The sequence below is a fragment of the Limanda limanda genome, chromosome 2 (assembly GCF_963576545.1).
Source record: "Limanda limanda chromosome 2, fLimLim1.1, whole genome shotgun sequence".
NCBI classification, from domain to species: Eukaryota; Metazoa; Chordata; class Actinopteri; order Pleuronectiformes; family Pleuronectidae; genus Limanda; species Limanda limanda.
Window position 1 is genome coordinate 3,681,800 of NC_083637.1, and position 27,296 is coordinate 3,709,095.

Consider the following 27,296-nt stretch of genomic DNA (forward strand, 5'->3'; position numbering starts at 1 on the left):
ATCAACCGAGTGCATATTTGTCATTGGAGGATTCCAGAATCTATTGGAAGAACGAGGAGCAGTTGGAAAAAGTGTCCGAGTGTCAAAAAGCGTCTTTTATTAAAGTGAGAAATGCTGGATTAAAAAAATACAAACTTAAATCAGGTCCATGTAACCTTGAATGAGAATAATGGACTTTTTTATCATTTTCATTACACACTGATTCTTTGGTTGACTGATTATAATTTCACGTCACCTGAGTTCGACCTTCCTTCATTCCTACCCCCCCCACACACAGCAACAGGAATTGATTAGTCTATTTTTAGGCTCCATCGGTTTATTTAACTGAGAGCAGGTCCACTCAGAGAGAGAAGGATTAACTCATTGTGATTAACCTTTCATTCTGTCTCAAATAGAATAAAGACAGTTGCAGGGAACTTGATTTAAACAATTTGTATCTTTGTTGAGCATTCATATCTTTATCTGACCAATTAAACTGAACAGGTAAAAGAAAATGAGCCACCTACAAGTAATGTAATTATTTAAAGGTTGTGATTTGACTGAGTGGACGGTGGATCTCACCCAGTTCTCCGAACAGCTCCACTCCCAGAGCAGCGTAGATGAAGAACAGCAGCATGAAGAGCAGACCCAGATTCCCCACCTGGCACAAGAAGAAACACACGTCATAAGAACACATCTTACTCATGTAGTTGTCATAGCTATTATACTGAGTTTAGAAGATTATCACAATATTCATGGCAATACAAAAACCCTTCTATACACCACGTGTTCGTCATAGAGCCACTCGTACTGTGAGCATCCGTTTCCGTGGCAACTAAGTAAATTCCAACCCTAATTATCTGCAAAGCAAATAAAGTATTTTTATCTCATGTATCATATCAAATTAAAGCATCTTGCAAAATAAATCCTTATCCAAAATATGCTGCGTATCATAGGCCGGACAAAGAAGTTTAAATTTGAGTCAAATCAAAAATATCCCAGATCCAGGTACGAGTCTCCTGGAGCAAAGAATGTTTGAGAAAAGTGTTTTTAACGTGAAGTTTTGAATTTATTGTTTTGTTTGATGTCCCATCTGCAAACATGGAGGACGCGGGGTTCATGACATGTTCTGCAGCCAGCCACCAGGGGGCGATGAAGATGATTTCCCTTCTTGTTCTCCTGTTGGGCTGATTTTGCACCGGATATTCCAGAACTTTTGAGACTGTAATGTTATTCTCCAGCGCCTCGAGGTTATCGATCTGAACAGGCAGATGCTGCAACGTCTTATCAGATGAAAAATAATTGGAAACACTAAAAACCGGAGGTTAAAATAACTCTCAACAAAAAACCCTCCCTGCCTCAAATCAAGGATAATCACTCTATTACAGAGTTTGGCGGATATTTCACTTGCTGACTCCATGACAGCCGTGAATCCATCCGTGCCGCGGCTCTGTTCGCAGATAGTGATATGCAATGCAGATGAGGAGAGGACCCCCTGGGGAGCGATAGCAGGCGCCGAGCTGACACCATCAGCTCAGTCACCTCACGGGGAAGGCGATGGGCTGCTTTAGAATACGCCACTGTAAAATGTTCCATTAGACAGGCAGATAAACGGAGAGAGAGTGGATTAGGAAGGACTGAGACGAAAAGGTTTCATTGGAGGAGAGGGAGAAAGAGAGGGAACGACGATGAAAACAGAGATTATTGGGAGAGTTGAGGCAGAGCCAGAGGCCAGAGGCTCTCCAGTCGAGCACGCTGATGTTTCCTGGTGGATATAATAAGCTGCGACTTGCCCTGAAGCAGTTGCATGGTGTAACACGAGCCCAGCCGATGGGTTCTTCGATCCCTGGAGCGGAGACTGAGAGAAAGCTGAGGAGCAGGAGCAGCTTGCTGCAGCCTGGAGCTTGTAGGGAAACACTGTCAGAGAGGACTTTCATATTTACACATTTGCTCTCCGGAGCGAAAACACCTGCGCTGGTGTTATTTTCTGTATTTAGACGAAGAAAAAAATCTTCTTTCTACAATTTTCTGTCGCAGTTGTGCCGCAAATCTGGTCAAATAAGTCACAAGATGCATCTCTTATCATACGATAAAGCAGCATGAAGGAGCCTGAAGTCACTAAAAAGCAAAGTTATGAGTAAGGAAATAAAATATGGCCTGTCTCTAAAAAACATTTATTTATTTCCTGTTGACCTATGATGTCTTGTGTTTACAAGTTGTGTGTTTTTGTCGTGTTCTACTTCTACCGCCAAAGTCAAACCCATCAAAACCATTGAAATGTGTCTCGGAGATCAGGGACAGCACGGAGAACAGGTTAATTTGACCTCAGTGTGTCAGACTGTGTTTATTCGTGTTAACGTGTCTGTGTGAATGTGTTTTTCTACTCATACATGTGACAGACTTCTCTCAGAGGACCAAGTCAAAACTTCGGTAAAAAACAAAAATCCTCCGCACACAGAATCACTCCATTACAAATGTCTGGAATAAAGAGCTGTTTTGAAGAGGGAACATCCATTAGTGCACTTTCCTCTGGTTTGTTCGCAGAAAAACACAGACAGAAAAGATTTAGAGGTTCATAATGTTTAAAATGAGGCAGAACTTCACTTAGTTATTTTTCTATCTGCAGCCAAATAAATGTTTCACCTGGAGAAGATACATGAGATGAAAAAAGACGAGTCGTTTTTATCTCAGTTCTCTAAGAGGAAAGAGGAACATTTTGGCTTAGTATATATATATATATATATATATATATATATATATATGAAGCTGATTAAAGGTTAAAGCATTTCTTTCTGAACCAAGGGAGCAGCAGTTCCTTCCTACCTCCTCTTGTCTCTTTAACAGCTTTGGGAATGAAAAATTACATTTTTTATTTTCCCTGAACGAACGTGAGGAGACGAAGAGTTGCGACATCGAGGGAAAAGAAACTTTAGTCATAACCCGAATTCCTGAATGCCACAATTCTTCGGGAACTTCTATCCATGCCGGTCGTTTATCATTCCACAAATGTTAATTAAGTCCTGTGTGGGCTTGTGATAAGAACAGGGAGGATACCTGTTTGTGTCTGTGTGTGTGTGTCTCTCTGTGTTTGTGCGTGTGTGTGTGTCTCTGTGTGTGTGATACATACCTGAGGAAGAGCCTGGACCACCGTATCAAGCAGAGCTCTCATCCCTGTTGCCATTTTCAACAACTTCAACACTGGAGAGAAAGAGAGACAGAGAGAGAGAGAGAGATCATGGTCAGTGTGTGTCTGTGTCTGTGTGATACTTTGCACTTGTGTGTTTACGTGACCAATAAAAGAGAAACACCTGCAGATGGAGAGAGATAGAATCAAGAGGTAAAGAGAAAAGAGGAGGAGAGAGATAGCAAATGGACGGCACATGAAATAGGTTTCCTGGACTCTCCCTTAGAGACACTCCGCAATTCCCACCGGCCCAATTTCTGCTTGAGCGTGGCTGACGATGGGGTGGGGGGGAAGCAGAGAGGGGAGAGGAAACACCGAGGCTGCAGTCGGACGGGGAACGAAAGCGGTCGTTCACATAATAAAAGCTCCTGGGAGGTGGAGGGTGTGGATGTGGTGGTGGAGCCTGGTGGTCCAGGCTTCTCTACAACATCATTATCCAGCAGCTGCAGACCTGAGATTCACTTCGGTCCTGAGAGATCCAGTCACTGGTTAGTACCTGGTGAGTGATCTGGCTGCGTCTCCTGCTTGGACCACCCTGTTGCAACGCCCCTGATATCTCATACACAATATTAAATGTGTTAAAACATGTATTTGTCGCCGGCAAGGTAGTTAGACCCTTGGTTATAGGGCAGAGAAATACATTTTATGAAGTGGATAATGTTTTCATCTTTTCAAATATCCTGCTTCACATGCAGCAGAGAAACAGGTCTGTGGATGTCACAGTGAATATCGAGGTCATCAAAGTGGAACTCCTGCAATTTGCTTCATCACAGGAAGCTACTGTTGTCGTCTGTGAGTGAACAGGAAGTGAAGGTTCACCGCTGCTACGTTCACGTACGTGTGCCTGTTAAAATAAAGTAACACCATCTGATGTCAAGTAACCTTTAACCCAAAATATACTTCAGCCATTAGCTATTGATTGTCCCTTTCCTCTGGATATAACACATGTTTTGTACCTTGGATTCTTTGCATATATTTCATATTGATAATCATTTAAAGTAGTAGGTGAAATCAGTGCTGCAGTTTTATGGAAAACAGCAGAAAAGGGCCAAATGACTATAAATGGATCTGTTAGACTTATTATCTTCCAACTGCTCGACCAGTGGGGCTGGTTCTCTCCTTCTGTTCAGAGTGGTTTTAAAATTCCCCTACGAGGACGAGGTGGATGATTTTAAAACATTCTCAACATTAATATTCTTCCCCAGACTCGCACCAGTTACTTAGCATTCGGAGAGAGTGGTAAAAATGTTATGAAAGGAGAGAAAAAGAAAAGAGGAAAAGTCCCGACCACTGGATTGTTATTTACCAGCGGCTGCTGTTTAATTGGCCCATTACCCCTGGGTCCACTCAGCAGCGCTGCAGAGGTCAGAGGTCAACGGGAGGAGGGCGACGACTAAGTTAGATTGATCTAATTAGTCTTTATCCTCCTCGGTGGGAAGTTAGGAGGAGCTTGTGCAGCGAGGACAGATAGTTTTAAAATTTCCTCTGAATAATAACAACACAGGAGCTGAATAAGAGTGGAATTAAAAAGGTGAGTGAAAGATAGAAGTGGAATCAGATTTAGTGTCGTTCAGGCCGAGCTGGACAACAACAGGACGGTAAATGACACACACGCATATTGGAATTAAGTGAAATGAGAGAAGGTCCAATGTCAAATCATTCTAGAGAGTTAAATTAAGTGATTAAACTGATTAAAGAGATACATGGTGAATATCTCTTTATCCAGAGCTGATCCCAAGTCAGTGCAGCTCAACTCTTCCTCTAGCATTTCACATTAAAAGCTTACAGGACAGAGAGAGACCTGTGGAGCCGCTGTGAGGACATGGGGTTAAAAGTGTGTGTTTGTGTGTGTGTGTGTGTGTGTGTGTGTGCGTACCTCGTGCTATCCTGAGCACCCTCATGATCCTGATGATGGTGGGGTTGATTGGCAGGGAGGCATTGATCTCAATCTCCTCCAGGATGATGCCCATCACCGAGAGCAGCACAATGGCCAGGTCCAACTGGTTCCATCTACACACACACACACACACACACACACACAGAGACACACACACACACACACACGCACACACACAGAGTTTAATCTACTTTAATCTGTAGAATCTGCTGCAGGTGAAAGCATCAAACAGCATAATCAGCAGATTGAGTTTGTAGTCCTCTCTTGGTTTGTGTGTGTGTGTGTGTGTGTGTGTGGCGCAGGACGTCATGACCACACACATCATTGTCAGTGTTATGTTAATTTCCAAATTAATATTCATGTCCTACATCAACTTCATGCATAATCTGCATGATTGTCCCACGACTGACTTGGCAGAAGGAGACACGTCACAGCCCGACACCACCTGAAGGCTCGTCGTGAATATCTATGCTAATAACATTAGAACATTTCCAAAACTATGCAAATGTTGCAGCTCCGGATGCATCACTTCTTGTTTGTTCACTCGTGTGTTGCCATTTGTGTTGGAAACTGGCGTCTGCACGTGCACGACAAATGAAGTCATCTCATCCACGATCCAGCCGCAAATACAAAACAAGGTTCATCACCAATACGAATATCTGCCATTTAAAAAACGCAGACCAATGCTATTTAAGTGTCTAAACAAAAACATCTACGTGAATATAATTGCAATAATATGATAATAGTTGTAATAAATTCAAAGTGTAATGGTACGAAGCTGACGATAGTCGAATGACTGAAACAGACCCATTTTTTTTTGTTTTGTTTTTAGTTTGTTTTTGTTCATAGTTCCTCTGTGTGATGTTTTTCTACGTGATGGCACTTCAAGTTATAATTGAACCCAATTTATTTTTGAAACGCTGAGTTCATGAGTGCAACACATATTTTGTGTTTGTGTAGCCGGTAGTGAAGATAAGAACTTTACAAAAGTGAAGCCAAATCATCTCTATCGCCCCCTAATGTCGGGCTGCAGTATAGGTTAAAACTCTGCCTCCTCCATGTTAGCAGATGAGACAAGGACCAAACTAAAAAGTCAAAGTGCACGTGAAATACATTTTCCTAAACGATGGATTCTGTCATATTAGGTGAATGTTATCACACTGATGTTTGTTAAAGTGTGTTTCTGAGACCTTTCAATCCACGATCCCTGCTGCACACACTCCGACTCAAAGTGATTTCAAAAGGGTTTCATTTGTTGTTTTTCGAGGACTCAAGCCTCTGTATACAAGGGTACACCAACACTGGCAGTTGTTGGTGGACCTTGAACATCAGCTGAAGTTCCCCAGCCATATTGCAGTCACCACCCTGCGACCAGACATTGTCCTTGTGTCTGAATCCACCAAGCAAGCAGTGCTGCTGGAGCTGACAGTCCCGTGGGAAGATCGCTTGGAAGAAGCCTTTGAGAGGAAGCTCTCCAAGTACGCAAGACTGGTCAGTGACTGCCAGCAGGCTGGCTGGAGAGCAAGGTGTTTCCCTGTGGAGGTTGGATGCAGAGGATTTGCAGCCCGTTCCTTGGCCAGAGCCTTCAGTAGTTTAGGCATCGAGGGTGAGAGAAAGAGGAGAGCCATCCGCAGTACCACCGATGCGGCAGAGAGAGCCTCAAGATGGCTGTGGCTCAAAAGAGGGGAGCCATGGAGTCATGGTAGCTAGCTAGTCATCTGGACACAAGCTGGGGTCTGATCAGCCCCGGCTGGGTCACCTGGAGGAGGGCGTATGATGTTGAAAGACCCGAAACGTCCAATGATTCCAGGAACATCACTGAAGATGTGTCCAGATTAGGCATCAGTAGATGTATGTACACAGATACAAGGTGTCCGCTACCTCATCTGGGAAACTTTGAATATCATTCTGCACCCTCTCTTTTCTTTGTTCCAGAAGTTCTTTCCTGTCAGGAGCATGTTCTTCCAGGTGTTTGAATTCTACGCTGAGCAGTTTCCAAATACAACATTTTGAATTAGACCCATTCTGATTTCACTTGGCTCTGAAAACTACCTTGAGTCAAACATAACGTAATGTGATGTGACCTCTTGGCTGGGAAGCCAGTCGCTTAACAAGCTTTCTGAAAACATATTCCCTCCAATTCTTTTCAATCTAGAGAAGCTTCTTTCATTTTTAAACTCAATTTACTGCAAAATTGCTGCCTAGGGAACGTTCCTCCACAGTTAATGTGACTCGTCCCAAAAAATATCTCCGTTGACAGGATGCAAACACACACATGCACACAACACGAGGTCGCCACACAAAGCCGAGGGGTTTCCAAAACCAAACAAGGGCAGGAAAGGGATGGAAAAGACAAAGGGATGGAGAGATAAAGACATGAATTAAAATGAAGGACAGAAGCTATAATATGGCCGTTCATTATTCTGTTCATATGAGGAGAATAAGAGAGAGAGGGAGAGAGAGAAACAGGGAGGAAGGCAAAGGACGTTGAAATAGCATCGGAAGATTGGGAAGGGGACAAATAACCAACAGCAATTTCCTCCAGCGGACCCGCAATCCCTTAAAAATAGATCGCAGGCTGCAATAATACAATCTACACAGTGAGGAATCTCAAATAATATTCACCAGCGCCTACACAGCTGCTCCCCCGACCTGAGCTCAGGGCTGAGAAAAGACCACACAACTGGATTGTCAGGTGAAGATATTAAAATCCACCTGCAGAGCCTCACATGTGAGTCTGTTAATTATCACAGGAACAACCAGTGAACAGCAGTGGGAAGCAAACTGTGTTTTATTCTTAATCAACCATAAGAGGATTGATCAGTTGATGATGCAAAAAGGATTTCTGTCGATTCTCAAATGTACGACAGGTGGCAGCTGTTACACAACAAGCTCTGTGCTCGGAATAATCTTTCAATATACACATTCACATCCCAGGGCCACGTGCACTGTGCACAGATTCATATTGAAGTACGAGTGGGTATTGAAGTTTAAAGCCAGACATCACTATTATGTCGAGCTTCCACTCTGAAGTTGCCTCATGAAGAGTCAAAGCAGCACAAAGCAAACTGTTTGACCTTGAAGCAGCAGCTTGAGTGAAAGTGTTCCCATGGTTGAGTGAGTGTGAATGAGGAGAACGTTTCCTCTTTCAGTTCCACTCCTCCTCCTGTGAGAAGGACTGAGTGAGAGTCACAGCCTCAACTCAATCAGCTCCAGCGAGTTGAAGAGCGACGCTGAACTGTGGATCAGTTCAAAAGACTCTGAAGTTATTAAAAAACAGAGTTTATCTCCAATATCCAGCAGGAAAAGTCTGAAAATATGAAGAGTTAAGTGGATTTGTTACAGCAGCGGATTCTTTGTTACCACACGTCGGCTCGGAGCGCCTCCTTCCTACCTGTCCTTGAAGAAGCGTCGGAAGCCGAAGGCCACCAGCTTCAGAGTGGCCTCGATCACGAAGGTGGAGGTGAAGAAGTAGTTGCAGTACTTCAGCGTGGTCTCCAGAGACTGAGGCAGGAACCAGGGTCAAAGAGGGACAGAAGACAGAGAAGCAGAGACAGCAGCTGTGACTCTCGGTTTACAGACAGTTCATTTCCTCTGTCTCAATTATATCCAATCTCACCAGGAAGGAACTAATGAATTAGCAGAAACACTTGTTTGTCTAAAGTAACTGGATTTGTTAAAGAATTACAGGAACAGAGGATATTTGTTAGGCCTGCTGTCGCTACCTGCTCGCCTCCTTAGTGGGAACTAGGGTTGCAAAGGGGCGGAACGGGACAAGTCAGGTAAGTTCTTGATGATATTACTGGGGAAAATATACTAGCATGCTTATTGAGGATTGTTCATCTGTTCATCTAGCCTATTTCCATTAATTTATCCATCAATTGTAAAATATGTTCACAGACGATTCCAATTGTTTGGCTAACTATTTATATCTCTGGCATTGCATTAGTGTTTTTTTACAGACTTTTTTCTCATCTTATTCTACAGAACAATGCCACGTGCACTCTCTCATGTGTGGAGACATTTCACCCCATCCAATGTAGAAGGAAAGGCTGTGTACATTTGCAAATACTGTGCAAAGACCTATGTTAAGAATGACACAACGACGCAGAAGCATATAGTCAAGTGCCCAAAGTTTCCTCAGGGCTCAAATCAGCCTATGACAAAACAAAATGTTTATATTTATGTCTGTATATGACAAGGTAAATACAGTTAGTATAAATTACCCACAACATTTCCAGTTTATTCCCGTTAATTCCTGTTAATTCCCGTTAATTCCAGTATATTCCCGTTAATTCCCGTTAATTCCTGTTAATTCCCATGGAAAGTTTCCAACTTTGAATATTCCCGGAATTTTGCAACCCTAGTGGGAACACAAGTTAAAACTACACACTGTGGATGTCTGCCTGCCCAGGACTGTAAAAACACACAAAAAAAAGAGTTTACTATTACTATGAGAAGTGTGAAAAGAACCCGAGATCATACAAGAGTCAAGATTTAACTCCGATTCTATTTCTGCCTGGAGAAACATTTTACATAACCAACACCCTGCTCCGTGGCGTGTTTGTCTTCCAGCGTGTGGATCAGTGTTTTGCTCGTCGGCTGTTTTTTTGCCGCTGATTCAGAGCAGCAGGTTGGCAGCCGGCCTCGGGGGGGGGTGCCCACTTTTTAAAAAAAAAAATCCAGATGGTGCATCCACCTCCTACTCAGAATCCCCTCGACACACAAGTCTGCCGTGTCTCACTCTGCCGCCCACGATGCCTCCAGCTGCAGCCCCGAGGGGCGCTCACCTGCGGCTGGCTGTAGTGCTCCAGGGACATGGTGATGACATTGATGCAGATGATGAAGGTGATGACCAGGTCCAGGTAGTGGCTGGTGCACAGGGTGTGGATCGTCAGGCGGGTGCGGCCGTACGAGGCGTAGTACGGCAGCTTCTGGGCCTCTGTGGAAAGAAAGGAAGGAAGGAAGAGGAGAATCAGGTGAAGGGGGGATTCGGATCGATGAGAAGGGAGGAGGTATTGATGGAAGAGAGGGAGGTTGAGATGGGGAGGAGAAGAAAGAAAGAGGGAGAGAGTGAGTAAACAAAACCACAGAAGGAATAATGTAGAAAAATGAAGGCATCATTTATTTACTGATGTATTTACACCCAAGGGGAGAAAAACCAGGGGGCGGAGCCAAGAATGAGTCAAGGATGTGTAACTTAAAATATTAAGTAATAAATCTCCTGTTCTGTCTTTTGAACATTTACAAGAGAAGATATTATTTCTCAAGGTTTATTAATATGATTTCTTTACAGCACACTTTCTGTTCGATTCCTCCACTCTCCTTCTTGATTCATTACTTCCCTCTGGTCTTCCACTCTTTTTCAGGAGGACTCCATCCCTTCATCATCTAGTCCCTCGAGGTTCAGGTGTCCCATCTGTCCTCCTCTCTTCCATCGATCCTCGTGTTCCTTCACTCCTTCCATCTGTCCTCCTCTCTTCCATCTCTCCTCATGTCCCTTCACTCCTTCCATCTGTCCTCCTCTCTTCCATCTATCCTCATGTCCCTTCACTCCTTCCATCTGTCCTCCTCTCTTCCATCTATCCTCATGTCCCTTCACTCCTTCCATCTGTCCTCCTTCTCACCTGCTCTTCAGCTCCCAACTTTCCGTTTTCCTCTCTCCTCACGCCCCAAATCTTTCTTCCTAATCTTCTTCTTCTCTGTTTGTATTTCATCCTCATCTACCAATCTTTACTTTCCCCACCCCCTCTCTTACTTCTCCTCTTCTTCTCCATGCGGCGCTGGCGTTTCTCCTCGCGGCGCTTGGCCTCCTCCACCTCCTGGTTCTGCCGACACTTGTGGAAGTTCTCCACCACCACGCCCACAAACATGTTGAGGACGAAGAAGCTGACGATCAGGAGGAAGGAGATGAAGTAGAGCAGCATCCAGGGATTGCTGTTGGTCAGCGGCTGGAAGTCGGAAGAAGAGGGTGAGAGGAAGAAGGAGAAGAAACAGAATGGAGAGCAGAGGATTTATGAGAATAAGCTGTTAAAGGACAAAACGAACAAGATCTTTTTTAACGTATCGGGATAATCTGAGAGATGCTTTGTGGAAATCAGTTTCTGGATTGAAATAACGATAATCTACATGACAAATTTACACATCGACCTCTAATGAAGTCCAAATGTCCCAGAGCTGCCCTGAGGGGGGGGGGGCAGGGACACAGAGGAACAGGAAGGAGAGCGAGTCACTGTTAGGGAGAGACGGGGGGGATTGGGTGGATATTGGAGGGAGTCATTACCAGACGAAAAAATCAAGCTCCGCTGCAATAAGACCGGAGATGAGAGTGAGATTTTCAATTTGGAAGCGTGTGGAGCGTTGAAAGCGCGGCGTTGGATTAGTCATTCAGATCCAAGTTGGACCGCGGCGAGGTTTCTCCCCGAGGGGGGGGGGGGGGCTGAATCATCCCGAATAATGCTCTCCCCTTAATAGATTCTTTAATAGATTTTCAAATAAAACGGATCCTAAAGGGAATCTGTTCACTCTGCAGCAGCTTCCGTTCACTCATCTGCATCGTGTCATTGGACTTTGACGTCACACGTGTGGGAAAGTTTACTGGAATTCTCATCTTATCTAAACCACGGTACATTGAGTACTAGTACTGTAGAGCTACTATTAGGCTTAGATTAGGAATAATGTTTATTTTACAATGTAGGAAACAAATTGGTGGCTCTTACGCACACAGACTGTAGATACAGAAGAACAGCGATCAGGGGGCGGAGCCGTGGCAGAAATGTAGCGCTGGTACAAGCCCTCGGCCAATAGCGAGTCAGTATCAGCTGTCATTACATTTCCTCTTGTTGTCATGGAATCATATGTCTATTTACAATCAAACTAACCAGAAATGATAAACACTTTGACATGCATCACAATAAACGTATGAACTCCAGTCTGTGATGTGGATTCACTTTTCAGGAGCTGTCGTGTGGTCCATCATTAACTCCTGCATCCTCCATGTTAGTGTAAATGTTTCAGAAGATGGTTTCTGACATTTAAGGAACTTCTTGTCACACTGACGTTCAGTCAGGTGTGTGTGTGTGTGTACCCTGGATGTTCATCCACAGTCTACGTTGAGCACCCAGAGGAAGTTTGGACTGAGGCTGAGACACGTGGATCCAAGTCTGGTCAAGTTTTCCACTCAGGTATTCAAGGTGCAGTGTTTCTGAGAACTTCTCTCCTGATTCTGAATGAGTTCTGACGGACTGATGGTGGAATATTATATGTTCAAACTTGTACTACTGGGTCAATATAACACAGGAAGACGGAATAAAATATGACAGCAGCAGTTTCCACAAGTTTGAGTTGAGCAGAATACTGAGCCTGAAGGAAAAGATCTAAAGTTTGGATTCATGATCCAAAACTTCAGCTGAAATAAGAACCTTAAGCCGGCCACTACAGTTCAGTAACTACGAGTCCTCTCTGTTCAGTTTTGAGGAGAGATGCAGATTTTGACGGGATTCTGATGCTCTGTTGGTTCTGTTGGATGGATGGACGGATGGATCTACAGTTTCTGTGTGTCTACGTGGGTCTGTGTTGTGTGTGTGTGTGTGTTATTTGACCACAGTGTGAGTCTGCTGTTACCTGCTGGTCAATTCCCACCGCGTCCAGGCCGTGGTACATGATGTTGACCCACCCGTCTTTGGAGGCCAGAACAAACAGGGACATGAGAGCCTGGAGAAGAGAGACAGACAGATATACGACTTTATTTAGACCCAAGCTGGATGAGTTTCAGGTTTTTTCGCTCTGCCACAATTTTGGTTTGTTTTTCAACAGGATTACAGAAGAACTTTACAACTGATTTCCACAAATTGGTGGAAGGACGGGACAGCGGTCAGGGAAGAGCTCATCAAATTTAGGTTTATCCCTTTTTCTCAACATTGAACATTAAGACGTTATTTTGACCTTTTCACCAATTTCCCAGAAAAACAAAGCACTTAACTTAAACTAAGTGTACTTATCTATCTGCTGCACAGTAACTTAGAATAAGGAAGGTTGTGTTTTCACCTCTGTTCGTTCCTCTTAATCCTAATGAATAAAAATCAGGCAGGTTAGGGGGTCTGAAATCTTTGAGTGTGTGAAATTTGGTGCAGCTTGTTTGAATTAAGGGCCTTGGGGGGGGATGTGCAAACCTACATTCTACAGAATCCTTCTCAGTGTTGTTGAGCCTGTGCACGGTTGTTTGTGCAAACTCTCCAGAATCAGCACGTTCATAACAATATGTGTGTCATCGACGTCTCCTTTCTCTTTCTTGTACCTGTCCGAGGTTGTCGAAGTTGTATTTGTGGTGGATCCATCGATAGTTGGCAGCCAGACAGTCGGATTTGTTGGTGATGTTCTTGACGTCGAAGCCCACACAGTAGAAGAACTTCCCTTTGAAGAGCTTGGAAAGGAAAACACAGAGCGAGAGGGAAGTGAGAGGCAGAAGCACACAGAGATAAAAATCTGAGGAGGACACTTCTCACCGCGTTTTTGAAGTAATTTCATAATTAGCGTCAGTAACAAGTGTGTGAGTGAAACATCAAAAATCAGTTTTTTTAAATTCTCAATCACGTCGACCACATCAAAGACAGGAGTGAGTGAAATAATACATGACAGCGCACGCAGAGGGAATAACAACGTGAGGGGATGTGAGGGAGAACAGACGCTAAAGAATTTGTGCTGCTGCGCTAACTACATAAAAATGTGAAAAACCAAGTCAGCTGTATGTGAACAGGCCTGTAAATAAGGTGACAGATATAAAATAGTGGATATATCTGTGGTTTAATGAGCCATCTTAGTTCGGAGAATAATTCACGAAAAAAACATGTTTATGATTGAATACAATTTGATGCAGACCCAATAAAAATCTGTATCATGTGAATTTAAATGTAGTTGAACCTTGTCGGATACGAGTGCCATTTTATTTTCTTATTTCGTTTGTAATCAATAGAGCTAGAAAACCTTTGAAATATTTGCACCCTGTGTCTCCGTGTATTTCTGCTTTCAAAATGTTTCATATTGATATTCACTTTGGATTTTCCAGTTTGACATTTTCAGATAAATAAACCATAATGTTCTAATACTCAGCTTTTTCCTTTGAACTGGATATTTATTGCTGGCGTTAAATGGACGTGTCTGATCTCAGTTCATGTAAATACAATATGTTGATTAAGGAGGTTTATGTTCCACAGGTGTTTCAGGTCAAAGGATCTGAGGCCCATGAATTCAAAATTGATTGAGGGGTCACTGTGTTGGGGCACATTAGATCTCCAACAGGCCCAATTCAAGTTTTTGCACAGAGAAGTCATGAATTGTTAAAGTCTCGTGAGATCCCACGATTAATAAGAATGAGAATAGACAGAACAGCACACAAATCTATATTTAATGATGTTTACCTGAACGCCGAGGATGCCAAAGATGATGAAGAAGGCGCAGCAGATGAGGACGATGTTGCCGATGGGCTTCAGGGACGTGATGAGGGTCTCGACGACCAGCTTCAGGCCTGGAGCCCGGCTGATCACCCTGAAGGACAAACACGAGGATTATAGAATTCTCTCAAGATTTGGAACAAACTCCCACTACATATAATTTGAGGGATCATTATTCTATGTCTAAAGTGGGAGGGGCTTGTCCGGCCAACCTGAGAGGACGCAGTGTCCTGAGCAGCCTGAGGACGCGCAGCACGCCGAGGATCTTGGCGCCGCCCGCCATGGACACCACGATGTCAATCAGAGAGACGAAGACCAGGAAACCGTCCAGGATGTTCCAGCTGCTCCTGAGATAGGCCGACTCCCCCAGGTACAGACCCATGGACACCACCTGATGGAGGGAGAGAGCAAGAGACGCTGGTGACTTTGATATTCAGATTTCTTCAGCTCCTCAAAACAGGTATTTCAGGGGAAGAGAGGAGATTTTAAACATGAAAGTCAGGAAATCTGGGAGGAGGAGGAGGAGGAGGAGGAGAGTGTGATGAAGGCAGAGAGGATTTATATCCAAAACCCTGTTACAGAAGGAGATGAAAGAACCGAGGGGGGAGAAGAAAGACAAGCAACAGATCCTTTAGCCCAATATTAGAAAGGGAACGTTTAAAAGGAGAAGGAACAGACGAGGAGAGAGATAAAGGAAGTGAAGGGAGGAGGGGGAAGTGAAAGGATTAGAGTCTACGTTCAAAATATAACTGATAGATTCAGGAGCGATGGATTCTCAGCAAAAACTCTGGGTTTGTTTGTGGAGTTAAACTCGCTCTAGATTTTTGCTGACTGTAGATTTTATCACAACAATTCAAGGAAAAGCTTAACTGTCTGAATTCCATTCTGTATTCTGATCTGCTGACACAGCACCGGGCCCCAAATCCTCTCAAATCAGACTCCTCTCATATTGAAGAGGAAAGTGTCGGCACTGGTTTATTTCAAGATGAAGAAGAGCTCAGGGATAAAAGTTATTCAGCAGATGTTTGGGTGCGACATCATTTGACAACTGCTCGACAATTTCCACGGCAATAACAACGAAAGGCCCTGAAGTCCAAAATGTGATTGATTTGTCCTTTTCCCTTCGTTTTGCACACAAAATCATTATCCTGCATGACAGAGTTATGAATTATGGAGGCCCAGAGGTACCAGTTTATGATATTAAAAAGATATCAAGATGATGTAGGATGAAGGTAGAGGTGTTAGTGATTTTTTAAATCTATATGTGTTGCCTCTACTTGCAGCTTTGATGAACAGCAGTGAAAAAAGATTTTGAAGGAGATTCTGTTCAAACTGCTGCAGCTCCTCTTTTCAGCCTCTGTCTCAAACACTTGCTTTTAGCTCCTGTTAAAGTAACACTTCACAAAAATCCTCTAACACATTAAGAGGAAAGCAACACTGATCATATGTCTCCTTAAAGCTCCCTCCTGTGATACCAACACGTCTACGTCACTGATCCATGTGCTTTGTTTTCCCCAAACAACACCATCATCATTTCTTTTTACAGAACATCACACTTTCCCTTCAGCCGCGTCAGATTCAAAACATTTCCACCATCTGTGCCGAATCTTCTGCAGCAAGTAGAGTTGACGGATGTTGACATGTTGAAATTTTAATGAGAACTCGACTGCAGCTGTCGGATGTTAAACAGGCGACTTTCCAAGAATCAGGCAGTGATTATTTTAAACTCAGTGGATTTTTCCAGTTTTCTTTTACTCAACTGAAAAGACAGAAATCGTTATACTGCGATAACATATTGGCGATAAAATAAGTTTTTCCCTCCTGACGCCGTTCTAAGTTAGAAACGTTCGTATCAACTCTGCTGGAAACCTCGACAACGTTTTCCACCTGTGAACAAACAGCTCGACTGTCGTAGCTGTAACTCAAAGTGAGCGGGTGGGGGGGGGCAGCGGCGGCGGGAAAACCTGATAACAGATAGAATCACACCAGCCGCTGTCACCGAGTGCTAACGCTGAAAGAAGCAACGTCGGCCCCCGAGCGTCAGTGGGAGAAGAGAAGCTCCAACACAATATGAAGAGAAGGAATGGAAAAGGGGGATGAGATAGAGATGAGAGAGACAGAGGAGGGAAGAGCAGAGTTCCACACAATCTCTCCACATTGTTTTGACAGGTTAACGTGGACAAAAACTTTCAGAGTAAGAATCCTCCGTCCCGATTCCAAGCAGCTGCGAGTCACTGTCGTCTTCCAGCAGATAAAATCCTTTGTCGTGTTTTGACACATTCGACTAATAATACATCTGTTGGTTATTAACGGACCCCGGCTCCACGAGTTCCCTGAGGGACCGTCTGGGAGCCGCGAGGCCTCCATTACGCAGATCAAATATCACCCTGATAAAACATGATGCATGGGAAATCTATAGTGGGTCGATGCCAGCGCTGCCATCAAAGCAGGCGCTCCCGCTCTCTCACCAGCAGCCTGACAGGGCGAGCGAGTCACATTCAATTCAGATGTAAATTAAACTCGAAACGCCATCGGAAAAATTTCACCGAGCAGAAAATGTGGCAATGAATGCTCCTGTCGCTTCAGAGTTGTTTTTGTAAACTGATGATTGAGACTTAAAAAATGACCGTATTGAATCTGTAGATGATGTGGACCATACTGGGAGAATGTGAGTAATGCTTTAGTTTCTTTCTTTTCAATTTAAAATATATATTTCTAGGGAAAGTTTGACAATCATAACATTACATTTTTCAAACCAGTATTTGTGAATTATATAAAAACTACATATAATATTATCAAATAAAAACTTGACTCTGGGCCAGGGTCATCCGTCATTAGCTCCAAAAAAAAATCCAAAAGTTGACGTCCCATCACGATGCATCATCCATCATCAGTTTTCAGTTTTAATTAATCAACGTACGCATATTTTAAAAACTTTACTCAGTGGAGATTTACTGCAAGGTCACATTTCCTTCAGCAAACATATATACGCTGAAACGAGAATAAAACCAAACAGCTTCTGGAACTCTGGTAGGAATTTGTTGTAATTCAGTTTATTCCTGACAGACTTTCTCAGTCTATCTTTTAAACTGTGGCATCTTCTTCCAAAATCAGAAGTCTGCTTCCAAAGATAATAGACTTTAATGGAAGAGTTCTAACCAGCTTACACTATAGCATCATGAATTAAGTGGAGAGTTCTGGTCGCCTGTTCATTTCAAGTAATAATGAATATTGAAGCAATTTTTTATTTAGATTTTGGGATCATTTCCCGATTGTGGGAGGGAGTGGAGACGTGTTGTCCATTCTTATTTAGAATCCATGGTTTGGATACGTGTGTGAATGTGGTTGTGTGTGTGTGTGTGTGTGTGTGTGTGTGTGTGTGTGTGTGTGTGTGTGTGTGTGTGTGTGCGTGCGTGCGTGCGTGCGTGTGTGTGTGTGTGTGTGTTCTGTGTGAGACAAAGGAGGGCGGGGGTGGAAAACAGCTCACACGCCGCTCCCTGTTTCTAATTAGAATCCCGTGTTCAAGGTCAGACTCGCTGTGAGCAGGTTACACTGTTGACTCTGATCAATACAATGTGTGTGCGTGTGTGTGTGTGTGTGTGTGTGTGTGTGTGTGTGTGTGTGTGTGTGTGTGTGTGTGTGTGTGTGTGTGTGTGTGTGTGTGTGTGTTTCTGTCTTTGGGGACAAACCTGGCACCAAAGACCAGCTAACTGGGAACAGTCATGTGTCAACATGGGGATAAAAGGCTTTTGCCCAAGTTGAGAAAAGGCAGATTTTTGTGTCAGTAGTTAAGTTGAGAACAAATCGTTCAGGATATAAATACATAAGTCTTCCTAATGCCCCAGAAGTGACCTTTGAAAACCTGTGTGTGGACAGGACGTCTGTGTGATGGAGTGTTTCTCAGAGAGGAAACTCTGTTTAATCATTGCGGTTGTTTAATTAGTGTTTCTCAGCCAGAGATCCCACTGACCAGCATGCACCAGCAGCAACAAGAGGGGAGGGAGGGAGGGAGGGAGGGAGAGAGGGAGAGAGGGAGGGAGGGAGAATGGAGAGTGAGAGGAAAATAATGATGTACTGGTTTTGTACAACGAGAATTTTTAATTATGAGAAAATCTACAGGAGATCTTTATCTTGACGCTCCGGCAACGAGTTGTCGTTCAGTAAAAAATGCAAATAATTAAAAGGAAATGATCGATACCAGTTAACAAATGGGCATTTAAACAGAGAGCAATTATTTCTTCATAAAATTCAGAAATTACTTTATAACAATAATCTGTGAGTGATGTTGTGACGACTCGCCTCCTGTCATCAGACTAAGTCTTTTCTTCTTGTTTTTACTGAGAGACATCAACACATTGTACGTTTAAGAACAAGAAGAACATTTAATCTATCCTTGATTATTGCCCCATGACTTATCTTCTTGTTTATACTAATCAGGTTTTAGCTAAATATGCGTTTTTGCTAAGTAGATAAATGCTTCACGTCTGTGTCTGGAGAAACTGGCCCAATACCCTCAGTACACTTGTCCCAGTATGTGATACTTGGCTATGCAAACAAACACCATATGACTCGTGAATAATATGAATATAAATGTGTGTGTTTTTCTAAGTTGATCTTCACCGGGGATAAATCTCGAATTAGGACTTTATGGCGGAGGTCATTTCAGCGGCTGCGGTGATATGAATAATTTATGCGATGTGAAGTATATGAAGACAAATGTGAATTTCACAAAACCCTCCAAGTTCAAGTAAAGGAGAATGTGAGGGTGCACAGTTCAAGTACTAGGTATTAAAGGGATAGTCCATGACAATGCATGTGCAAACATGTGGGTGGGGGGGAGGGGGGTGGAGCTTCGGATATAGTGAAGGTCTGGATATATTTAGTTTTTAGTCTTGAGTACAAATATCAAACAGAATCACTTACCTTCCCTTTAATCTCCGGCTAAATAAAGGGAAATCTTTACTCCTGAGTAACTCTGAGAGTCGGAGCTGCAGCTCATCGACTGATCTGAGATAAGAACGTGAGTGGCAGCGGGGGGGGGGGCTGGGGCCACATTCCAGGGAGCAAATGAAGCGCGACGCGGAGCGAGAGAGATAACAACGCAGCCCGAAACAATTACGGCACAAACAGAGCGAACGATAGGAGACGGATACAGGACTCGCTCTGAAATTATACTCAGATGAGACGCACGGAGACGAGAGAAGCCAACGAAAATGTGACCGATCGAAAAGCTGATTGAGGCAAAAGGACGCAAATAAAGATGCTAATAGCCGGAGATGAAGATAGAGAAGAGAATGAATAACAAGGGAGGTTCAACCTGGGGCCAGATGCATATACGGGCTCTCGTGAACTCTGCACCACCACAGTGCCGAGAGGATCTACATATCACCGGGATACACATGTCTTCATTATCCTCCGTCATAAATAAATCACTACAGGACTTCTTCCCAACGAGGAGGACGCCTGGGGACGCACGGCCTTTAGTAATGGATGATGCCCTGTCTTCTTGTCGGCAGATTAGTGGATTAAAAAACAGTATGTGAGTGTGTGTGTGTGTGTGTGTGTGTGTGTGTGTCTGTGTGTGTTTGTGTGTGTTTATTGATGGGAGGTCTGGGAGTAGCTAAAGAGCGCTAGCCTTCTAATTAACTTCATTATCTATCCGGCCATCGCTAATGGGACATGTGCAGCTGATTGAACCGCAGAGTTGTTGAGAAAAAGAGGAAGCGAAGGAAGGAGGTCGGAGGAGGAGGTGGAGACACGAAGGGATGGAGACGAAGAGTAGAAGACAAATGAAGACAGGAAAGAAGTGGAGATGGCGCAACGAGAGGAGATGGAGGGTATAAGAAAAGAGAGGAAGAGTTCCAGTAGATGAGTGGAGACGAGAGGGAGAGAGCAGATATCGGTGAGGAGGAGGAGGAGGAAGAGGAGGAAGAGGAGGAGATGAGATATGTACGAGGAGGTCAGGACGAGAGGGGAAAGAGAAGAAAGAACAACGGTAATGAATAAGAAAGGAGAGGGACTAGGGCGTGATGAGAAAAAGTGAAGCAAGCGGGGGAGGGAAATAGGAGGAAGAGGAGGAAGAGGAGGAAGAGGAGGAAGAGGTGGAGACACTAAGGGATGGAGACGAAGAGTGGAAGAGTGGGAGACCTAAACATGGAGAGATTAAATGGAGAGAGAAGAGTAAACCAGGCGGCAAATGAAGAGAGGAGAGAAGTGGACATGGAGCAATAAGAGGAGAGGGAGGGTATGAGAAAAGAGAGGAAGAGTTCCAGTAGACGTGTGGAGACGAGAGGGAGAGAGCAGATATCAGTGAGGAGGAGGAGGAGGAGGAAGAGGAAGAGGAAGAGGAAGAGGAAGAGGAGGAGATGAGATATGTACCAGGAGGTCAGGACGAGAGGGGAAAGAGAAAAAAGAACAACGGTAATGCATAAGAAAGGAGAGAGACAGGGGCGTGATGAGAGAAAGTGAAGCAAGCGGAGGAGGGAACAGGAGGAAGAGGAAGAAGAGGAGGAAGAGGAGGAAGAGGAGGAAGAGGTGGAGACACTAAGGGATGGAGACGAAGAGTGGAAGAGTGGAAGAACTAAACATGGAGAGATTAAATGGAGAGAGAAGAGTAAACCAGGCGGCAAATGAAGAGAGGAGAGAAGTGGACATGGAGCAACGAGAGGAGGTGGAGGTCATAAGAAAAGGGAAGAAGAGTTCCAGTAGACGAGTGGAGACGAGAGGGAGAGAGCAGATATCAGTGAGGAGGAGAAAGGAGGAAGAGGAAGAGGAGGAGGAGGAAATGAGATATGTACCAGGAGGTCAGGACGAGAGGGGAAAGAGGAAGAAGAACAAAAGTGCAAAATGCATAAAAAAGGAGAGAGACTAGGGCGTGATGAGAGAAAGTGAAGCAAGCGGAGGAGGGAAACAGGAGGAAGAGGAGGAAGAGGAGGAAGAGGAGGAAGAGGAGGAAGAGGTGGAGACACTAAGGGATGGAGACGAAGAGTGAAAGGGTGGAAGACCTAAACATGGAGAGATTAAATGGAGAGAGAAGAGTAAACCAGGCGGCAAATGAAGAGAGGAGAGAAGTGGACATGGAGCAACGAGAGGAGATGGAGGTCATAAGAACAGGGAGGAAGAGTTCCAGTAGATGAGTGGAGACGAGAGGGAGAGAGCAGATATCAGTGAGGAGGAGGAAGAGGAGGAGGAGGAAGAGGAGGAGATGAGATATGTACCAGGAGGTCAGGACGAGAGGGGAAAGAGGAAGAAGAACAAAAGTAATGCCTAAGAAAGGAGAGAGACGAGGGCCTGATGAGAGAAAGTGAAGCAAGCGGGGGAGGGAAACAGGAGGAAGAGGAGGAAGAGGAGGAAGAGGAGGAAGAGGAGGAAGAGGAGGAAGAGGAGGAAGAGGAGGAAGAGGTGGAGACACTAAGGGATGGAAAACAGGAGTGGAAGAGTGGAAGAACTAAACATGGAGAGATTAAATGGAGAGAGAAGAGTAAACCAGGCGGCAAATGAAGAGAGGAGAGAAGTGGACATGGAGCAACGAGAGGAGATGGAGGTCATAAGAAAATGGAAGAAGAGTTCCAGTAGATGAGTGGAGACGAGAGGGAGAGAGCAGATATCAGTGAGGAGGAGGAGGAGGAGGAGGAGGAGGAGGAGGAGGAGGAGGAGGAGGAGGAGGAGGAGGAGGAGGAGGAGGAGGAGGAGGAGGAGGAGGAGGAGGAAGAGGAGGAGATGAGATATGTACGAGGAGGTCAGGACGAGAGGGGAAAGAGGAAAAAGAACAAAAGTAATTCATAAGAAAGGAGAGAGACGAGGGCGTGATGAGAGAAAGTGAAGCAAGCGGGGGAGGGAAACAGGAGGAAGAGGAGGAAGAGGAGGAAGAGGAGGAAGAGGAGGAAGAGGAGGAAGAGGTGGAGACACTAAGGGGTGGAAACGAAGAGTGGAAGAGTGGAAGACCTAAACATGGAGAGATTAAATGGAGAGAGAAGAGTAAACCAGGCGGCAAATGAAGAGAGGAGAGAAGTGGACATGGAGCAACGAGAGGAGATGGAGGTCATAAGAACAGGGAGGAAGAGTTCCAGTAGATGAGTGGAGACGAGAGGGAGAGAGCAGATATCAGTGAGGAGGAGGAGGAGGAGGAGGAGGAGGAGGAGGAGGAGGAGGAGGAGGAGGAGGAGGAGGAGGAGGAGGAGGAGGAGGAGGAGGAGGAGGAGGAGGAAGAGATGAGATATGTACAAGGAGGTCAGGTTGAGAGGGGAAAGAGGAAAAAGAACAACGGTAATGCACAAGAAAGGAGAGAGACGAGGGCGTGATGAGAGAAAGTGAAGCGGAGGAGGGAAAAAGGAGGAAGAGGAGGGAGAGGAGGAAGAGGGAAGAACGTTGTTACCTTGACAGTCATCTCTGTGACAAAAATGGCGGTGAAGACGTAGTTGGAAACGGTGAGAAACAGTCGTTCCTGTAAGAGAAAAAATAGATTCACAGTTGTAGAATCTAAGTATTTGTTGTATTTGTATTGAAGTATTTCTCTCAGTGTGTCCAAGGCTCGTTGTTACTATCAGATATTAGGACATTTTAAAGTTTCTCAGTGAGTGATCTGGAGAATCAGGTACGTACCAGGCTGCCCTGCAGGATCCTCGGCCGCTCCAGAGCCACCGTGATGCAGTTGAGGAAGATGAAGGCCAGGACGATGTAGTCGAAGAGCTTATGGGCGATGATGGACTGACAGAGCGACCTGAACCTGAGAGAGAGGTGGAGAGGTGGAGAAGGAAGAGGGATGAGAGGCAGCAACAAGTAAACATCAATCAACACAAGAACCCTAACCCAACAACATCTCTGATCAAACAACACAACAGAGAGTGAAGCTTCTGTTTCTGCAGATTTCAACAAGGTACATTTCAGAATTTGAAAAATCACAATGAATGAAATTTAAGATCAATGTTAAGTCCGACATCGAAGTCTGAGTAGAGAATCAAACTGGAACAACAAGCTGATTTCTACAGAGACAGTTTCCTCAGTCTTTCCCACAGACTGATCAGTTATCAGCTCATGTTGGTTTTATCACAGCGTATTAATATCTGTATCATTATATAAAACTATAATAACAACAGAGTTAAATAAATGTGGTTGAAACCCACCTTATTATATAGTTTGTATTATATAAATTCAAACTATTTAACTGTGGAAACCTTGTTTAAATCTGTATTTAACTTATAATTGGGACATTTCAATGTAAATCATCGAAACTAAAACTAAAAAAGTGCTAAATTCTTGTCATTACAACAATAATTAATCCAGATAAATATGAGAGTTTACAAGACTAAACACAAATGTGCTTTTCATCATAATAGAAAACGACTCCAAGGTGGAGCTTCTCTTGACAAACAGACATAAAGAATCAGATCTGAGGTTTCTCAAAGACACTGATACAAAGTGGATCCGACTCTAATGTGGTCAGAGAGCAGCAGGATGTCGTCAGCTCTGGAGCCAGTGGAAGCAGAAGCTTCTCACATCACCTCCGCTCATCTCCTCTACAGAGAAGAGAATCCACCTCCTGCAGCACCTGCTCTCTGACTGAAGGAATCAATCTGCTAATCCGACTCCTTTTTCCTCCAGACCCGGCAACTCTGTGTCTTTATCTCTGGATTCAGATCTGGCACAGCCCTGTCACCTGATATCGATCCAGCTTCTCCCGCCCGACACACAACTCGTCTGCTTGTTTCTCCTTTTTGTTTGTTAGTCTGCGTTAATTCTGCTCAGCTAAGCTTGTTAGGAGACAAACGCACACACATGTGTCTCCGTGCACTCGCAGACACAAACTGCCGCTGAGGCATAAACAAGACAAAGACACACACATGCTCACTAACTCCCACAAGCACGGGCAGTATTCAAAGTCATCCACAAACACACGTAGCTGCAGATAAGGCCTAACGCTGGTGCCTCCGCCGCCAGCACACACACACACACACACACACACACACACACACACACACACACACACACACACACACACACACACACACACACACACACAGGCCCGGTTTGACAGATGGCACCTGCCAGGATGCCAACACACAGCCCTGGGGCCTGGCTTCACTTAAGTGGCTATCAGCGCGCAGGGAATCGGGCGCGTGAACCAGTGAGTGAGTTTTCTTTCGTGTTGCTTTTCCACCAGCGATGGATCGACGGCTGGGGGAACACATCGGGACACTGACAAACACTCAAACACAAAAACACACACACGCACAAAAACACACACACTCGGAGCCCAGAGTCAATGTCTCGGAGATGAAAAATGCTTTGAAGGAAATATAGAGCGACATCAGAGTAACCATTCATTTGTGAAACCAGGAGACAGCACTGGTTTGACTATGTTCCTCCACATTATCAGGACATCATGTTTCCACACTCGGCTCCTCTGGGAAAAGGAACTCATCTCTGATTGATTCGCCAAACAGGATGAACTGATGATCCATGAAAGTTCAATTTAATGGTTTATCTTACCTGGTTTAATGAAACTAGCTCCTGGTGCCGGTTAAATCAAATTCATTTATTTAACATCAACACAAATCTCCAGGTGTCTCAGTGCTGATTTGTGGAAAATACCCAAATCTGCATGAAGTCTCAGGTGTGGAGAGAAACTTGACCCCTCAGGTTGATAGGATTTATAGAAATAAAGTAATAAACTTTTGTATGCTTCTACGAAACCACAAGTTCATCCCAAGTTCAGCTAAAGATGAGAAGCACTCACTTGTTCTGGGGGGAGAACATGTAGACGGACCACTCCTCTCTGGTTTCACACCAGTCCGGTTTATAGATCTCCATCATCTTCTGGACACGGAAACAAATACTCTGGAGGAGACGTGAGGGGAAAAGAGAAAAGAGGAATGTGTGTTGAAATTAGGGCTGGGCAAGTTAACTCGTTTCAATCGAGTTAACTCAAGTGATGAGTTAACTCGATTGTTTATCCGCCAATTATTTTCTTTTTTCCTGTTCTGCAGCAGTCAGCAACAGACTTTCACAAAATAAAAGCCTGACTTTCACAATAAAACAATAAATAATCAAACCTGAGTTAATGCGAGATCAAATAATGAATCGAGTTAACTCATCACTTGAGTTAACTCGATTAAACGAGGTTCCCAGCCCTAGTTGAAATATGAGATTAGAAACAAATCAATAGCTGATACTACAAGTATGGATCAGCAGCCAAAACTGCAGTACTTATACTCAAAGTAAGAGTACATGAATGCAGGAGAAGTCAGTGGTGAGTTGCTCACATAGTCTATCTCCTCATCCAGGTCGGTTCTGTCTTTCCGAGCGTTGACTTGAGGGTAGACCTCAGTCATCAGCTGGGTGTGGAGACCCGGAGTCTTGCCGTTACAGTCTCGGTGTTCCGTTCCGTAACCAGAGCCGGCTCCAGACCCTCCTGTGATGGAGCCCCCCGCCCCGGACCCGCTCCTCCGCCCGGGGTCCGGGTGGACGGGGGGCAGGCCTGGGGGCTGACCAACCGCCTGAAGCAGCTCAGGCAGCTCCAGGGACAGAGCCCGGCGATCCGTCTTTGCAGAAAAGTGTCTGGACAGGAACAGGGGAGGCGGATGATGCGGGTGTGGAGGATGGTGGGAGTGGGGGGGGTGGGAGAGGAGCGACTCCTGCTCGGCGGCACAGGTGTAGGAGTGGGGGGAGCGGGTGCTGTGCAGACGGAGGCTGCCTCCGACCAGAGGAGCTCCTCCGAACCTGTAGCTCCTCCGACCCAGACTGTTGGAGCTGGATCTACAGAAGGAGATTAAAAGTGTAATTTAGAAGAATTAAATATTCATGAATAGAGGATCAATAAAGAGACAATCAACAGGTTTTTTTTATATATTCAGCATTTAGTCATGAAGGTAATCACATCACAAAACAACAGCCGGGGCTGGATGTTTTCATGTAGCTAATAAAAGGCTTAATGAAGGTATTAAGAATTCATTAAGGTGGGAGCTGCATTCTGCGGCTGGTAGTTAAACTAATTCTCTACCTGCGGCTCCACGCTGACTGCGGAGCGAAAGGGCGCCCCCAGTTGTGGTAGTTGGGACTGCGGCCGTGGCGCTGCAAGAGTCACAAAGCAGATCAGAGTAAATATTGTGGATCAGAGGCGGAGAGGATTTACCAAAACCATCTGGACGAGTGGATTCATGAGTGGTCTGTGGAACAAGAGTTTGATATGAACAGTTAACAGTTATCGTATCGATGAAAGACTACGTGTCATCTCTGTGTTCTTACACTTCAATTCCCTCTATCTCATCTCACTATGTCCCAAAGAAATTCTTTACCTCTGAATGTTTCTCAATGTGAGTAAAAGTGGGCGTAAGTGTCTCTGAACAAGTAGGTGTGTGAATCATACTTTTTATAGCAGCTCCATTTGTGTGCAAGCAAATAGAACAAACAGTCTGGTAGCCTGGTGGTTTTTAAACCTGTGCCCTACGTTTATAAATGGGTGAGTGAATGAGCAAATCAGCAAAGACCCAGATTAACTATTTGAGCCTTTAATTGGACATTTCATGGAATGTCCCAGTTGCCCCATTAGGTTTTCATTGTAGCCACCGATGCTGCTAGTAGAGACACATCTACCTACACACAGGGCTCAGTCTGAAACACACGCCTCAATCTTTACAATTTGACCGACCCGTCTTCATACAGACCTTCCAAAGTGCAGTGAAAGCACCAGCGACAGAATCAAATCTTCTAGATCTGTTTTAATCTGTAGTTTTTCTCCGGATCTCAATGTAACTAGGGAAAGGTTGAAATGAAAGTAATCTGCTAAATG

General features: G+C 44.5%; 1 protein-coding gene across 1 annotated transcript in view; it reads right to left on the reverse strand.

Annotated features, from left to right (window-relative positions):
- The window catches only part of LOC133021882 (voltage-dependent T-type calcium channel subunit alpha-1I-like), a 138,623-nt gene that overhangs the window by 19,098 nt on the left and 92,229 nt on the right, over nt 1-27,296 (reverse strand). The window contains exons 17-31 of the mRNA XM_061088889.1: nt 26,508-26,578; nt 25,771-26,263; nt 25,245-25,345; nt 23,111-23,234; nt 22,884-22,952; nt 14,722-14,900; nt 14,477-14,603; nt 13,357-13,482; nt 12,684-12,773; nt 10,819-11,011; nt 9,851-10,002; nt 8,455-8,564; nt 5,040-5,173; nt 3,107-3,177; nt 562-640 (exon numbers count right to left, since the gene is read on the reverse strand). Coding sequence (XP_060944872.1) covers nt 562-640; nt 3,107-3,177; nt 5,040-5,173; nt 8,455-8,564; nt 9,851-10,002; nt 10,819-11,011; nt 12,684-12,773; nt 13,357-13,482; nt 14,477-14,603; nt 14,722-14,900; nt 22,884-22,952; nt 23,111-23,234; nt 25,245-25,345; nt 25,771-26,263; nt 26,508-26,578 — 2,119 coding nt within the window. The remainder of the gene's footprint in view (nt 1-561; nt 641-3,106; nt 3,178-5,039; nt 5,174-8,454; nt 8,565-9,850; nt 10,003-10,818; nt 11,012-12,683; nt 12,774-13,356; nt 13,483-14,476; nt 14,604-14,721; nt 14,901-22,883; nt 22,953-23,110; nt 23,235-25,244; nt 25,346-25,770; nt 26,264-26,507; nt 26,579-27,296) is intronic.